Source organism: Anser brachyrhynchus, assembly GCF_964034855.1.
Source record: "Anser brachyrhynchus genome assembly, chromosome: 11".
Taxonomy (NCBI): Eukaryota; Metazoa; Chordata; class Aves; order Anseriformes; family Anatidae; genus Anser; species Anser brachyrhynchus.
The window spans coordinates 1932920-1950184 of NC_137706.1; the positions used below are offsets into that span (position 1 = coordinate 1932920).

At 37.5% G+C, this 17265-nt stretch overlaps 1 protein-coding gene and 1 long non-coding RNA gene across 7 annotated transcripts in view; one reads left to right on the forward strand and one right to left on the reverse strand.

Annotated features, from left to right (window-relative positions):
* Nucleotides 1-1191: 1191 nt before the first annotated feature.
* The window catches only part of DMXL2 (Dmx like 2), a 55239-nt gene continuing 39165 nt past the window's right edge, over nt 1192-17265 (forward strand). For 5 of the 6 annotated variants that reach the window (XM_080607097.1, XM_080607095.1, XM_080607098.1 and 2 more), the window contains exons 1-8: nt 1192-1521; nt 9757-9882; nt 11645-11716; nt 12385-12463; nt 13110-13263; nt 14209-14275; nt 16091-16266; nt 16962-17145. In XM_080607097.1, coding sequence (XP_080463223.1) covers nt 1435-1521; nt 9757-9882; nt 11645-11716; nt 12385-12463; nt 13110-13263; nt 14209-14275; nt 16091-16266; nt 16962-17145 — 945 coding nt within the window. In that variant the 5' untranslated portion in view covers nt 1192-1434. The remainder of the gene's footprint in view (nt 1522-9756; nt 9883-11644; nt 11717-12384; nt 12464-13109; nt 13264-14208; nt 14276-16090; nt 16267-16961; nt 17146-17265) is intronic. The other variant, XM_080607094.1, reaches the window with a different exon arrangement.
* Nucleotides 4480-17129, reverse strand: LOC308200806. The gene is made up of 4 exons (XR_013955830.1): nt 16989-17129; nt 14180-14267; nt 5245-5966; nt 4480-4678 (listed from the first exon to the last, which is right to left on the reverse strand). It is a non-coding gene; the product is annotated as an uncharacterized lncRNA (long non-coding RNA).

Genomic DNA, 17265 nt, shown 5'->3' on the forward strand with positions numbered 1-17265 from the left:
TCTTACCAAAACAGAAATCAGTTGTAAGTTAGCACACATTTTATGTGGAAGATAAACAGAAAAGTTATGGAATAGTAAGTATCAGTGGAAGCATAAGAACGTTCTATAGTAGCTTCATATGTAACCTGGCCAACTGAAGATCAAAATGGTTACCTCCCATTTCATCTCAAATAGAGATACCATCCCCTTTAAAAGGGAACGGCCATTAAGTAGCATGGGAATAGGGTCAATCTTACTTTTTTGACATTTTTGTTGGGTTTCTGGTGTGTGTTCTTTTTTTCACATTAAAAGGTGACTTCATTATATTTTAATTTACCGCTGCATTCTGAGTAAACTCATTTGTTCAGTAAGAGATGTGTACTTTCAAGAAGGAGTATAAGGCAAGAAAAAAAAAAAAGCGAGGGGAAATAGAAACGTTGGGGTGCAGTTGGGCCTTGGGATGCGTGACCTATGCCTCCTGCCAGGAATAAACGTCCAAGGAGAGGAAAGGGTGGTAGTTTTCTCATCAAGGTGCTGTAAAATGGATGTTTACAAGTTTGAAACACTTGTTTCTCATTGACACAAAGCAGTTCTCTTGATCCAAGGGGGCCCGCAGTGCTCCTGGTACCCGCTGCAGGCTGTACCACCCCACGGGCTCTGTTCAAACATGAACAGCAGCTGGAGGAACACTCACGGATTCCCGAGAGCTTAGTGAGAACTTTGAAACATGACAGAAAGTGATGCTCTTTAATGGAAAAAAACACTCTCTGAAACAACGTGAATAAACGGGCAGCCTGCTCCCTGCACCTGCGGCATGCAGCGCACCTGAGCATCGCCGGTCCAGCGGCAGGCTTCCAGTCAGCGAGGCGCTGCCCGGGCTCCTCTGACCAGAGAGCTTCCCTCACGCCCGCCTCCCGCTCCCCAGCCCGCCTCCCGGCTGGATAACCCCCCCCCCAAAAAAATCTCCTTTCCCCCCCTCCTGCTCCTAGGAGGCGCCCTGCCGCAGTCTCACCTCAAGGCGTCAGCCGAGCGCCCGGCACCCCGAGGCTCCTCAGCCGCCCCCCCGCGCCCCTCCACTGTCGCCCCTCCGCTCTCCCCCCTCAGCTCTCCTCAGGCGTCCCGCACGCGGGGCTCCCGACCCCCCATCCACCCATCACCCGCCTAATGGCCGGGCACGCGCACAGCCTCCCTCCCCAGCAGCCGCTGCTCGCGCCTCACCTGACTCGGGCGCTGCCCGGCGCCTGCGCCGCCACCTCCCCACCTCTCCCCTTTGCCTTCCTCCCTCCCTCGTGCGCGTCCCCGCGGCGGGTAGTGCCCGTGCCCGTGCCCGTGCGGCGGGCGGGAGCGCGGAGCCATCCGGGTCTCGCTCGCTCGGTGCTCGGAGGAGGAGGTGGCGGACGCGGCGCTCCTGTCCCCGGGCGAGCAGGGGTGTGTGTGGGGGGGGAGGAGGCCGACATGCACCTCCACCAGGTGCTCACCGGCGCTGTCAACCCCGGGGACAACTGCTACTCGGTGGGCAGCGTCGAGGACGTCCCCTTCACGGTAACGGCGGAGGGGGGGGATCGCTGAGAGGGGGGAGAAAGCGGAGGGGTTGTGGGGGTACAGGCGGCCGCGGGGGCGCTGCCGGGGAGCACCGGAGCTCCCCCGGCCCCGCAGCCCCCCGGCGGGCAGGGCCGGCCCCGCCGTGGCCGTCGGGAGGGGCCGGGCGGGCTGCGGTGCCCCCGCGGCGCTCCGAGGGCCGGGGGCCCTGTGCCCTGGGCTGGGGGAAAGCCCCGAGCTGGGTGGCCTCAGCCTGGGGGGGTCGCTTCCTTGCCTCTTTTTTTTTTTGTTTTGTTTTGTTTTTGTGTTTTCCTCTTTTTCTGAACACGAATGGTGTCTTTCTGCAGGGAGAAAATACTCTGTTGCACCAGGCATCTGAAGAGGCCTATCCGCTATCCATGGGCGGTTGGCTTCAGTTACTGTGGTTAAAAAAATACAAATTTCTTTGGCAGATGCTCCTGTAAAAGTAGATGAAAAGAGACACCTTCGGTAAATTTCAAGGGTCTGTGAATTTACGTAATAAATCTGCTTATCATCCACGGGCTATTTCTTGTCAATTCCCGTGTCGATTTTGACTTCCTTAGTTTCTGATGTGCCTGTCTGATTTTAACGAGTGATCACCTTCTGCAGCGCTTAGCACACTAAAATCTATTCAGTATGTTATTATTTGTGAATAAATTGTCTTATTAGACTTCGTGTTAACATCTACAAGATATTAGCCAAGACACAAACAAATTCCAAATTAAATGATATAGGGCATCATTTTTGGTCTAAGACAACCACCATCAGACTTGTCAAACATTTAAAGGTTACTTTAGATTATCACACGTCTAATTTCAGTAATGAATGCTTGAAATTCATAAGAAGTAAAAGGTGCCATCTTTTTCTTTCTTTCCTTGTTCTGCTGCTATGCAGCCATACTGACGTTAAAGGAACCTCTTACTTCTGATATTTATATAAGTAACACACTCGCGTTCGCATTCTAATGTGTTGCTTTTCCTGTAACAATTTGAAAAGTCAGTAAACTGCTACTGTAAAAGACAACTTTTTGCTATTTCTCATAACAGTTTTGATAACATCAAAAATTAATATTGACATATATTATAATTTAAGTAAGACTTTTCCAAGACTTCAGTCACTGTTTTCTCTGTCTGCTGTGTCCATTTTTTTTTATAACATATTTAAGAAGTAGCTAACGGGATGGGGATGACTTAATAAATGTATTTCCTGGAATTCTACAGCTGTAGCTTTCCTCTTCCCTTTTTCTCTTTTCTCTGTATTTGTGGTAGGCTTTTAACTTCCAGGTTAGTGTAGCCAGAGCTCAGATGATATGTTCTGCGTAAAAACTATACTGTTTTAAAGCTTTGCTGAATGGCATCTAGTTATTCTGAGAATGACAAAGGGAAAAGAAATGTTTGCCATTCTTTTTTTTTTTTTTTATGTGCTAAAATGCTAGTATTAGTGACTCCAGGGAGTGAAACAAGTCCAAAGAAATAAGAGCTAGGATCTGACAGGTTTTTTTTGTTTGTTTGTTTGTTTTATTACTAAATGACAGAAGTTCTGTTTTTGTCGCTTCTGGTGATGCTTCAGTGCACTATTTGACTTGCTGTTGAGCTGGGCTTCCCATTCTCATTTCAGCAAATATTGTTAACCGTGTGTCCACAAAGGAATTCACAAAAGTTAGACAATCAGAAGATATTTATATAAATGGGCCTTACAAAGTACACACCCTGGCTAAAGAGAAAAAGCACACAATATTTGAACCTTGTAGTCTAATTGGCAACTAATGTATTTTTAAAGCTTGTAAACTATCTACATTTTTCAAGCCATGTTTGATTTTACGTAGCTTTTGTCATTAAGCAGCCTTTTTTAGCTGACCCAACTTCAGTCACTGACCCTAACTCTGGATGCTGTGTATGTTACCAGTCTGACTTCCCGTGACCTGGAATAAGGTGGTTTCTTACAAAGAAGATGAGCTGTGCTTAATCTGTTTGTATGACTTCTGCCCTTTGTCCAAACCCAAGGCTGGTTTTTTTCAGAAACTTTGAACAGAAGATAGCTGTTTCTAAGGTCAGTCTAGGTACCTGTACATAAGCATTTTTCTGATGCAGTTGAAAAGTTTTTAATTTAGTTTTTTAGTTTTTGAAAAAGCTTCTTGGCATCTTCCATGCCAGCACTGACACTTGGCCTGGAACTGTGTGTAATCACAGAATGGCTGAGGTTGGAAGGGACCTCCAGAGATTATCGAGTTTAACACCACACTCAAGCAGCGTCACCATGTTACACAGGATCGCATCCAGGTGAATTTTGAAAGAAGGAGACTCCACAGCCTCTTTGGACAGCCTGTTCCAATGAATTTCAGAAACAGTTGCAGGTGGGGTTTCTCACACATATGTAAACTTTGGCAATGAAAAAAGCAAAATGTTCTTCCACAATAACTGAGAATAGGTTTTCTGCTCTGCTGTGCATTTCTCCTCTACTTCATCCTTCCTGAAAAAGTTTCATTTGCAAACCCCACTGTTATTTATTACATATAATCTGTATGTTCTCCACTGTGTCATGTTTATGTGAATGAAGACTCTTAACATCTGAATCCTTACTATATTTTTTTCTGTGAAACTCTGTGTGTAAACATTGTAAAGCATTTAATCACAAATCTGTCTCAATGTCAGTTTAGGAAAGCCTACTCTACAGGCACATGCTAGCGGTGGGCTTTTTGGACTTATTTTGCCAGTTTGCATTGACCATTTGTAATTCTACTGGTATTTGGGAGAGAGAAGGGGGATTGTAAATGTTCTGTCTGTTGATAGCTGTTAGAAAATGTTTCAGAATCCAGGTGTCTTCATTGCTAATAGGAAGGAATAGGAATTTCTTAGTCTTACCTGTTACTATCTATAGCCGCAACTTTAAAAAAAGTGTTGTTATACAGGAGGAATACCTGAACTTTTAGATTATCTCACAATGCCAATACAGGCTTTAATTTAGGTTTTAATAAAGGTGAACTTTTTTTTTTTTTTAATACCACTGTTGGCTGATTCTGATTTTATTTCTTTGACATCATTTGCCATCTTGAAATGCCTCTGTACCCGTAATAGTAAACATTAGAGCTTGAGAACTTCTGGTCTATTTCACTCACATCAAATTTGTAGAGATTTGCAGGCTATAGAAAGAAGAGAATCATTTTATATACAAAGATAAATATAAAATAAATATTACATATTTATAAAACATCGTTACAGTCAGAGAACCAAATAGGAAAACACAGATGTGAAGGATGAAGATGCACCTGCCTCTTTCTTAGTATCTGAAAATCGAGGATATAGCATGAACTGTTACAGTAGGATACACAATGTCCTGCTTTTTCAGAGGCAAAGCCTGGTGCTCCTGCATTCAATTAGAGCTTTGTCATTGTTCACATTGTTCACAGTGGTCCCAGATCTTGACAGTTAGAGCAGACATTGGCAAACTATAGCTTATTAGTTGCTTGTGAATCTTGCAAGTCATCCTTGCATTCTGGCAGTTTTGCAACTCCATTTAATTTTCTCTTTAAAGTTATCAGTGACATTAGAAATGGAGGTTGGCAAGAATTCCATGTGGGTGGTTTTACTGCGCTTGTTTTATTCAATGACTGCTTAGAACTCCGTTTGTCTGAGGCCTCTGCACTGCTCTCACACATTACAGTATCTTAGCATCTTATTCTCTACCTTTACTTTTTATATGGCTTACCAGTTTTCCATTCCATTTATCAGGCTGTGCAGATCATCACTCTGTTGCCACAAATATGGGAGCCACTCTTCTTCTGGCAGGAGAGGTCTGTGCTGCCATGAATGATCTCCCTGAAGATGTTGTCAGCTGAATCCTTTAGAAAGAACTACTGATGTTAAATATTATGGCACTTCCCTATTCTTTGTCAGTGTAGGGTACTTCTACTGTGTTACCAGCTCAAGAAATGAAAGGACAAATTAAAAAGAACTTGAAATACATTCTGTTCTAGTGTAAATGTGCTAATATATTGAGTATATTAGAAAAGCTTCATAAAAGTAATCAAATGGGAAACTTGTATTTAGACATATATGGTGGTATGTGGAAATACCTTTCAGTACTGGAAAGTATATTAACCCCTGCTGTTTTGAAAGACTTGGAGACTATATATGCGAGAAAGTGAATGGTTATTTTAAAATGAGGGCGTGCCTTTTCTCAAAAGTGGCAATATGATGTATTTCTTAAATAAACTTAAATTTTAAAGTAAATATACCTTTACATAGTTTCAAGAAACAAGAGCCATTCTCAGAATAAATATCTACACTAAGAAAATGACCCCAAAACCAAGAGACAGCACTTATTCAAAGACCCTGGAGCTGCTGATACCTGTTGGGAATGTGTTCCAACTGAGGCCTCTAAAGAACTAAATCCCCTCTGTTGGCACAGGACATCAGGTGTGCTGTCAGCTGTTGGTGCAGTGCCAGGCACAGGCAAAGAGAAGGAAAGATAAGAGTGACAGTGGTAAGATTTCACTTAGAGATCTCTGCATTTTGATGATTCTTTAAAGAAAAAAAATAAAACTTCTACTGTAAAACACCCTTTTATTTAAAGTTAACCTTTAAATAGTTAATTTGAAGTTAACCTTTTCAGTTAACTTCATAAAAACATGCTAAATAGCATAATTAGCCAGAAAAATGTTCATTTGCTGCTATAATAACAAGGGGTACATAGGGGACAGAGGAGGAGAAACTAAAACATTGGAAGAAGCGAGATATTGAGTTCTCTTACTTAACAAAGTAAACAACCGAACACGGCTATTAAGTCTTTTCTGGTTCATGCATTATCAAACTAGACACACATATGCATGCATGTTTAAGAAAATTAAGCACCCTTCCCCATATCAATTCTGAGGCACATGTCCCTAACTCCTCCTAACAGGACTGAAACTAGTGATAAATCATGTTTAATTGAAATTGAAATTTGCAAGTCAAGTTATCAATACCGACAGTGAAACAAGGGATTATCTGAGAAGTTTAAGACCTTATTTTAAGTGGATCAGTGCCTTTTTTTAACTGTATTGAGCAACATTTTAAATCACATCTTTTTAGCAGGTTTGTATCAGTAGTTATGAGGCAGACTGTTGAAATAAAAACTGAATTTGAATCTTTCGATTCTTTGCTGTTTTAATTGCTCGCCCTTTGAGAAAAGTAGTAGGAGATTCAACTGCTTGTGAATATTGAACTCTGAATAAATTATTGGAACTGCAGGAGTTGGTTCTATTTTCTTGTCTACCTGTGGGCATTTGTATCCTGGTCTCCATCTCCCTTCCTACCTGTGAATGTTTGCTGGACTGACCAGCATTTCACACCACCAGTGGAGTTGGTTTTGCAGTAAAATTCAATATAAAAAGTTGGAGAACGGTAAGGCAAAAAGATTTTCTGTTCAGTGCTGAAACTTATTTCAGTATCTCAAGTCTTTTTGTCTCCCACTTTCTGGAAAAAATCGTATTCAATTTTAATAATTATTTGTTACCTCCCAGACAGGGTCAAACAATTACACAGCCTAGTCATGAAGGAGCCAGGATATTCTCTTACACAGATAATGTCCCTCTAACCACCTTTTAGCAGTTTGGTTTTTTTCCTCCACTCTCGTGCTTGCAGTATACTCATACTCCACTATCAGTTCCTCAGAGCTTCCCAGAGTGATTGTAGACTTTGACGACACATAAAGACAACACTGTGTCACTTTATTTTCATGAGATGGCCTCAGAAGTCTTTCAGACTGTCTACATTTAATACCTAGTTTTCATTTTTATGTACAATTGCATAGCTACTTTGAATATTTCATTGCTGCAGCTACTTGTAAAATTAGTATCTTCATTTCATGTTCAGATAGGCACTTAGCAACTGGGCCACATCATATGGGACCACATCAAAAGCTTGCATGTTGACCAGTGATGATAATGCTCACAAAAATAGGTGTTCGCAAGCAAAATGTATATAACTATTGAACCTAACTTTCTTCAGATTGTAAAATCTGTAAACATGTTCTCAGTTAACGACTGTGCTAGTAGACATCTGGAGCAACAAATTGCAATGCATTAAAAAAAAAAGAGAAACTGGAATAATTGTTTTTCTTTAAAAGTTTCTTTACAAGGACATGCAAGACCCGTTACTTTAAATATTTTGGTAACAAGAAGGTTATTTATAGAAACACAATGATTTTCTGGGCTTCGGGAAACTAATAGCAAAACATTTTGTCACAGTCTTTCTGAAGTCTTGATATTTTTCTTTGTGTATTTTTTGCCAGTTCTCAAGTTGGGAGACATAATATTCTCAGCTGAAATTCCACAACCCTTGCACTTAGAAACAAAGATCCAGAATTCCAGAAGTTTTAACAGTCACGCATTATGATTCTGTAACAGGCCCAACTGTTTGGCAGCTGTATGAGATTTATTTTCACAGTTGTGACTGAAAAAATTATTAAAAGCTAAAGCTTTGTATATGCCAGGCAACACAATGTTTGGGGAAATGTTAGCACAAGAAACAGCTTATAGGTCTGCATATTAGATAAAAGTTGGTAATCTACCTCATGTTAATTTCTTCAGTCTGAATATCTGCTTTTCTGCTTATACTGCAGTTCCCTTTTTGGTTTTAGCAGTGGCTAAACTTTCACTAAATTCAGCATTTTTCTTCAGATTTTCTCATTTGATTCTCCTTTCAGGAGGATCGCTGCTTTATTCAGCTGTTGTAAAATTTCTGCCTTCTGTATTGGAATCAGTGGAAAACTTTAAGGAAACAGACATCTTACTATAATTTCTCACTCTGAAACAGCTTGTTAGTATATTGATGAAAGGAAGGGATTTCTATGCTTGAATGTGAGAGTTCAGTGCAACAGAGCATCTGGAGTGATTAAGGGGTTTACAATACTCTAGTGCATTTGGACAGGTGAAAGGTTGGCAGACATACGTACTTATCCTGCCAAAAAAAAAATGCTGCAAACTATCATTGTACTATAACCTATTCTTAAACAAATTATTGAGACTGTAGTTTGTAACGTACAATGAAATACAATATACCCAAGACATCTATTATTATAACACATTTTTTTAAAACTCGAAAGTGCAGAAATTGGATTCTTGTGGAAAAACTTCTCTTTGATACTCTTTTTAAAGGGGGGGCATATTTAAGGAATTTTTATGCAAATTCAATAACGAGTGCAGGGGACAAAACTTCAAAAACTTTAGAAAAATACACAATAACAACAACAACAACAAAAAGTGAAAGTACGCACAGAGCTTAAGTTCTGTAGTAAGTATTTCGTACTATTTCTTTTTGCCATTGAAGATTTAAGGTCTCCTTTGCTACTTTGTTTTGAAATGGGTTCATATTGCTCATGCCCTTGGAACTTGATAACATAAAAATTTGTTCCATAAAAATGGAAACCAACCCTTGTAAGTTTGTTATGCAGGAAGAGTACAATTGTTCCTGTATTAAATATGTTTTCACTGATATTAAGGAGCAGCAGCGTTATATAGCAGAAATATCTTTAGGCTCTACTTTCGTTTTTAAAAAGAAAGTCTAAATGGTTGTGTAAAGTAGAAATGGGGTAACTGCAGACAAACAGAATTTTTCTTCATTTCCTATGATGCTGAAGAGAAAACAAAATTATAATCATGAAGATTTTTTTTCACTTGAAAGTAGAATAAACATTTTTAATATAATACTGTCAACATCTGAGAGTTGGCATTATTTTTCAATGGTTGTTACACTCCACTGTCCAATAAATGTAAAAACATACGATTCCAAGCCAAGATGACAGTATTCATTATTTCATTGCACACTTAGTCCATAAACTGATCAAACCTCAGTATGTTCATATCTGTGCATAGAGGGACATACCCTTCCACAGCTTTAAGTTTCTTAAGGTGTTAGCATCATCTGGTAGAATTTCTTTTCCCTCCTGAAAGAACCTTTCCTAATCTGAAAGACTTTGAAGAGTAACCCTTAAAAGTCGCTTTTTGCTTGTTGCTTGTCCTGCTGGTGTTACCAAGATGATGAGGAATAAACTCTCTACATAGTAATAACATAAAGTTCATTATTTGTGTAAATGGAGATTTTCACAGTTTTTTTTTTAAACCATAATAATTCTAATAATGATTTAGTTGTTTGTTAGTGCTTTTGTTGTTTTTTGTTTGTTTGTTTTTAATAAACTTGTATTTCTTTTAAAATTTATTTCTTTTAAAAATTATTTCAGGCATATGGTTCTGGTTGTGACATTGTTATTCTGGCGAATGACTTCGAATGTGTACAAATTATTCCTGGTGCTAAACATGGAAACATCCAAGTCAGTTGTGTGGAGTGCTCCCAACAACAAGGCAGGGTAAGGATTTTAATTGTTTGTTGGTTTTTTTTATAAACTTAAAGAAGGAAAAAATGAATACTCTAAATGAAATATGTTCATAACATAATATGTTAATGCTATTACTGAGTTAATTTCATGACAAATATTTTTACTGATCTGTAACTTTCCGAGGAACGCTTCTTATGTTATTCAGAGGATTGTTTTAGTATAATAATAATTTATTTTTGTAAGTTTTGGGTTGGGGTGTGGGCAGAAAGCAGGAAGCATCTTTTAAAAATGGATTTTATACATTTCCAGGATGTACAATGACAAGCCTCGCAAAATGTAGGAATATGTATTAGTTACTGTATAGCAATGATGTTAAAATTCTTGCTTTGTGAATGCCATTGTTGTATGCTTGCATATACCTGATGACAACAAGAATAAGTCATTCATGCATACATACACACATTTGTGTGTGTGTATTCGTGCTTCCTGCAAAGTAATGAATTAGAAGTTCTTTATTTTTCAGAAAAGCCTAGGCATGTATAATGTGTTTCAAAGTGCTACAGCGTGAGCTTTCGCAACTGTGTGGCCCTTGACTAGCTGCTCGGCTTTACTTTTAATCCCCAAACAATGCATGGCTTTATTTTTAATCCCCAAACAATGCTAAACAGACAGTCTAGATTGCAGAGAACAAGAAAACAACTTTCTATGAGGTATTGCAGAGCACTGAGCAAATTTTGCTATCAGTTGTCCCTGCCTACCACTGTTAGCTTGTAAACAAATTGGTTTTAGTATTGAGAAAGCCCCAGTTAGAATTCAGGCAAGTTTAGCTGGCAAGGCCCCTACAGTACAGCCAAGCAGTCCCGGTGGGACTGGAAGAGAGTATTCCATCTGCACGGGGGACCCCTGCAAGATCACCATGAACCCCGGATGCTTCTGCATACAAGACTGAACTCATGGTCAGTTTTTGGGGGGGGAGTGTGTTGTTGCAACCTTTTTTTTTCCTTCCCCCATATGAAGAGGAAGTAAGATTTCATAAGAACTGTAGTGAAACTTTTGTATCATTTCTGTATTGAAGACACCAAATCCTAAATGAGAGAAACTTAAACAGTTGTTCTTTTAAAAATCTTTTATGCAAGAAGACACAATTTACAAGATAGTCGAAAGTACTTACAAGCATTTGAATATTAGGAGCACAACCAGATTAAATTCCTAATAAAGATCATTGTGTAAATGGAGGTTTCTGTGAAAGAACTAGATGAAAGCAATTAGGGGGTGGTACAAGTACTTCATTTTTTCCATTTACTGTTTGTCTCACCTGACAATATATTTAGCTATTCAAATAGAATCAAATTTCCTCCCATTTTTTAGTAATTACTATTTAGAGGTACAAAATGGAACATGGGATCACACTGAGACCCAGACACTAATAATTCATTCATTAGTTAGTTGTAGAGAGAACAAGAGCAGAAGTAGTGAAAGTATCAGCTTTCTCTTATGCATCAGTGGTAGTTGCCTTAGAAGTATGTATTAGATCTGATGGACAATGTGCATCCCACTGAACAAGATGTATTCTCTGCTGAAGTTAAGATCTTAAAGATGGGCTCATTCAAAGGTATGCATTTCTCAGCTTCCTTTAGAAGGTATTTGTATAACACAATGAATTACATATATATTAATTTCACTTTTCTTGTTTGATTGCACATAGAATTTGTACTGGAAATTCGTTAGCTATTTTGAAATACTAAAGAGCAGCTAGACTTATCTCATAACCTTACTCTTCAATTTTTTCCAGATTGCAGCATCATATGGAAATGCTGTTTGCATTTTTGAACCACTTGGTATAAATAACCATAAAAGAAATTGTGTAAGTATGTATTTCATGACTGTAATTCAGTTTAGGTTCTCAGAAAAAAGTATGTCTGCCAGTTATTATTGAATTGGCACAAAAAAGACTAGTCAATAAACATTTTCCACCATCCATAATAAAATTGGATGGTCAGGATCATCCACTGTATAAAGCGAACTGGGCATTGCACTTTTCCCAAGTTCCCAACATCTCATGCTAGAGTGACATGGTGGTGAGCTGGTATTTCTTTAAATTGGTATATCAGACCTGGAGTACAGAAATATGACTTGTTTGTGTATATGTGTTTCCAAGCTAGTGTTAACAACATGGTCATGACTGAATGCTCAAGTCTTAAATGTGCTCTCAAGTGTGTTTCACAATCTTTCTTCCATCTATAGTGCCATTCCTTATATTGTTGTAAATGTATGCCTGGTTTACAGTAATCTACAGATACATTTGTATATGTGACAGGTCCAGGTCAGGTTCACACAGCAGTCTGTGATGCACATAATTTTTATAAAACAACTGAAGAAATTATTAAAACTAGATTCCACAATCTGTCGCTGGGTCCTGAATTTGTATGTAACAGGCTAAATAGTAATTTTCTAGAGAAAGAAATAAATACAAATGCCTTTGTATTTTGCTGTTGATGTGAAAATTAATTCTTTAATTTTTTTAAACTACAGCAGCTAAAGTGTCAGTGGCTTAAAACGGGGCAATTTTTCCTCAGTTCTATGACTTACAACCTAGCATGGGATCCTCAAGGTAATGTGGAACTTCTGATGCATTTGTTCAACATTTGTAGTTAGAGAACTTGAACACAAATTATTTTTATTGAAATGAAATGGGAGCGTGAATACAGACATTTTAGATGGTCCATTCTCAGGCAACCTTACGTAAAATGCGGTGCTGCAATTAGCATTTGTGAAGATGCTATACCAAGTATTTGAGTGTTTTGTGCAAGATCTTAGTTTGGGAATCATGGTGTTAAGTTGCTAACTGGCTTAAATCACCACTAATAATCATTTAAATAGGATTTTAGCACAATTAAAGTCAGCAGTGTACCAAGAGAGAGAAATTGATAAAATGCCTAACAGTATGTAGTATTTGAGATGTTAACGACTGTTTAGCATCTTCAACAGTCATTGTAAAATATGATCTATCAATTTAAGTCATTTAAAAACATCAAAACAAACTGATATTCTTTCTTAAAAAACATTATAAATTTAAAACGTTTTGATAAAAACAGCTGTATAATATGATTGAATACTCTATCATATTTAAAATGACTTCGTAAAGTTGAGTTTTCAACTTGGTTTTAATAATCCTCATCAAAATGTGATGACAGGTGTAAGAATTCAATATGAATGCATCATCTTGGTTTCCCAGCTTTGATGTTGTTCACTTTCAGGTAACAGGCTACTGACAGCAACTGACTATTTGCAATTGTGGGCCCCACCATCTAGTGACATTCTAGAAGAAGATGAAGATGATCCTGACAATCAGATGAAAGATGATAAAGTTCTCCCCGTTCTAAATGATTGGAAGTGTGTCTGGCGGTGCAAGTGAGTGAGATAACTCATTTTAAGACAGAATGCAATGCCAACTCATATCATCTCTATCTTTCTCTAGAAAACCATATTGTGAAATTTGCTTTTAAATAGGTTTAAAATACCATAAAATTCAAACAATGTAAGTTACTCAAAGTAAAAATATTTTTCATGTGACTAAGTCATCAGATAACCTTGTCAAAGGCTTAACTGTATCACTGGCAATATGTATAAATTGTCCCTCTCTTCTCAGCTTTGAAAGTAGTGCTGAGATACTGGATGAGACCAAACAGAGGAGCAATAGCAGGCAGACTTGCTATGCTGTTCAAGATGAGAGCTGTTTTCTGAAACTTAGGAAGAGTCTTGAAACACTCTTTCTTCCCAGTTATATTTGAGATCCATGTTACGGAAGTGTTTCGTGATCAGCCATTTCTATAGATATACAGACTTGGAAAGCAGCTACCCATACACCTAAGTTTTGTCTGACTTTTGAAAACATTTTAGATTTTATGCCTATAAAGCACTGTGTAGGCTGCTTGCCTCTTTCAGCTGACCCATACATTTTAGTCACTGTGAAATAGCATCGCAAATTATCTAAAAGATCTTCACTTTCCTTTATTCCTAAGTCTTGGTTTCACTGGGAATAGAAAAGCAAGTAGAACAATATTCACTTCTGTGATCTCATTAGATCTAGCCAGGGCTTGCCATACTTAATTAATTTTAATGTACTGGTGTTCTGTAGAGAAAGCTGTGTGAGAATAGTAAATACCTTGTTTCATTGAAGCAAATACTCTTATGCTTCTGCCATTTCTAAAGTATGTTTAAAGTGACAGCTATAAATTTGAATATATTTCATATAGATAATGCACAGTAATACTGAATCAACTGAATATACGTGGAATAAAAACATGGAATAAAAGACTTCACTTACAGTTTAAAACTTTACTCTTGTGTCTTTAGGACTGCAGTATCGGTACATTTGATGGCATGGTCTCCTGATGGTGAATACTTTGCAACAGCTGGGAAGGTAAGAACAACAACAACAAAATAAATAAGTGCTTGAGATGTATGCATTTCTTTGTCAAAAGTAAATAAGTGATTTAGAATGGTCCTATACCATATAAACACATTATAGTCTGAGCTAAGTTAAATTATCATCTCCTATATAATACATAATTTTCACATAATTCCTTGAACTTCAGCAACAAGAATTTGGATTTAGCTATGTACTGTTACTGACTATTTCAGAATTGACCTGGAAATAAATTGACAGTCATACAGACGTATCATTGGATCATTATGATATGAAACATAAACATTTAAACTGGTGTAATATCAGTGGATAAATTAGAAGGGATTTTTCTATTTACAGTGAAGTCTGGGTTCAGTTATCAGTTCCTAACTTCTATTTCAATTTTTCATATTTTTTGTCAAATTGCTAGTCAAGCTAAGTTTTCAATTAATAATTCTCTTTAATTTTACTCTCTCATTTGAGTGATTTCCTTTGGTTTTTGAGTCGGGATAGTTAAGCATTTATTGCTTGTGCTTAATGTTGGTCAAATGATGAGATGAATTTTAGTAAGCTTTATTTTCTTACACTTACTAAAGAGGACAACTGAATCATGAGCTCTGTTGTTTTATGACTATAAACATAGTAACACCACCTTTAAAATACTACATTTGGAATCACTGTGATTATAAAATTATCAAAACATTTGCTTTGTTTCATATTTCTGCTTCCCATGAATATACATATATTCATATGTGTATATATGTATATATATATACACATATATACATGTATGTATGTATATTCCCATATATATATATAAGAATTTGACTAAGTGTGTGAGGCAGTTGGTTCCAGTAGTTATTTCCTATTTGTAGGACAGCTCTATCTTAATTCCTATATAAGCTTTAATCATAATTCTTAACAGGGCTGTCTGTCAAACTTTTCTTGCAGAATCTGTGGTTAGATACTGTATTTTTAGGTGCTTGTCAGGAAATAACAAATAAAAGATCTCTCAGAGATAATTAATTCATTTATTTACTTCATTCTGTATCTGCACTCCAGCAGCCAGTCCTGAAATCCAGGGATGTGGCGTGCAGCTGTATACAATGTATTTTGGGCGTACTAGTAATGTTGCCCTTAGCCCACATCAGTGTAGATGTATTCCTGTCTCATTTATCAGTATTTGTTGTATTGCTGTATCAACATTTCACTTTTCTTTCAGTTAATTACATCAGTGGTGCCCAACAATTCAAACCAGAAAGGTAGCATAGATTGTGCTAGTGGAGAGGAAGTTATCATACAGTTACTGCTCAACTATGTGCCTATGCTCAGTAGATATAGTGCTTTCTGTGAAAGTCAGGTTTCCTGTGCATGGGAACCATCAATGACTTACAGAAAAAATTTTCCTAAGGGAGAAACTGATTGGTAATGAGTTTAATACTGTCCTGTGAGTGGCAGCCCGTTTCTGGGTTCTGTCTTTACAGAGGAAAGGATGTGGGATTTAAGCATGCATATGTGGTATGCAGAAAATGCATAGACAACCAAGAGGAAAGTAGGGAGCCAAATAGACTGCAAGAAAAATTACTTCTGGGACTGATGTGTTGCCAGCAGAGTATTTCTTTGGTCCTCCAACTCATTCCAGGATGACCATCAATGAAATACATGGTCTCAGGAATGAGTTGTCTGGGAAACTGTAAATAGTTCTGTGCAATAGATTGAGTATTTATTAAAGATACTGGAACAGCAGTTTCCTTATCATTTAGCATTTTATTTTTGTTACATTTTCACTTCTAGCTATCTAATCCCATGTTATTTTGCTGCTTTACCTAGGATGACTGCCTCTTAAAGGTTTGGTATCCTATGAATGGTTGGAAGTCATCTCTTCTGCCCCAACAGAATGAAGAAAAGAAATGCTCAGGGGTTGTCCACTTCTCATTTGTCTATTTAGCTCATCCTCGAGCAGTGACGGGATTTTCATGGCGTAACATTAGCAAGTACATGCCCAGGTTTGAAAGAATTTATTTAAAAATAAACAAATAAACAAATAAATAAATATTTGACCTTTTTTTTTAACACACTGCTTAAAATTTGGCTACAAGAACATGGCTCAATTTCTCTGCTTATACTTTCAAGAAATAAAACGTATGAGTATCTTCACATATGCTTCTGGATTACCTAGTACAACAGTGATAGTCACTTTAATAGGAGAGACTTATTTTAAAATATGGTCTTAACTTTAGTGCCTTCTCAGGTTATGCCAGAAAGCATAAGGCTTTGTCTTTATCAAATAGTATTGTGGCATTGGAAATAGAATATTTGCTTAAACAATTAGCACTTAGAAGCTTTATTGTATATACTGTTTTTTAATTAGCTGATTTCACTTTTCAGGATTGAGTAAAATTGTATGTATTCTTCACATAATCCGGCAAACCAGATAATTTAGGGAGTTTCATGTCCACAGTTTTATGGTAACTGTTGGATTTAGCAAATAATAACCATTCTATGTTCACATGCATTTTTGCTAATAATTTATGAGTTTATCTATCAGCATACTAAAAATCACTACTCATATAAAACGTTTAGTTAGCACAGAAATTTGGATGAAATAATTATAACTGCTAAATACCTGTATATTCCACTGATTTTTGCTGTGTCCATATTTTAACTGTATTGGATAATTCCTTGATATGTCTATCTTTAGGGGTTTAGTCTGTAATGTGTTACTCACGTCATGTCTTGATGGCATCTGTCGGCTGTGGGCAGAGACGCTGTTACCAGAAGATACTCTTCTGGGTGAGCAGATCTGTGAAACTAGCACTTCCAGCATTAGCAGCACCATTTCTCAATCTGGAAAGCAAAAAGACAAAATACAGCATGCACTAGAGGTACAATACTTGTCAATTTTTTATTTCAGGATTGTTAAAACTTGTAAACATTTACTAGAAAAATTAAAGTATGTAGAATTCTAATATCTATATATTACACATTAGAACTATGTCTAATAT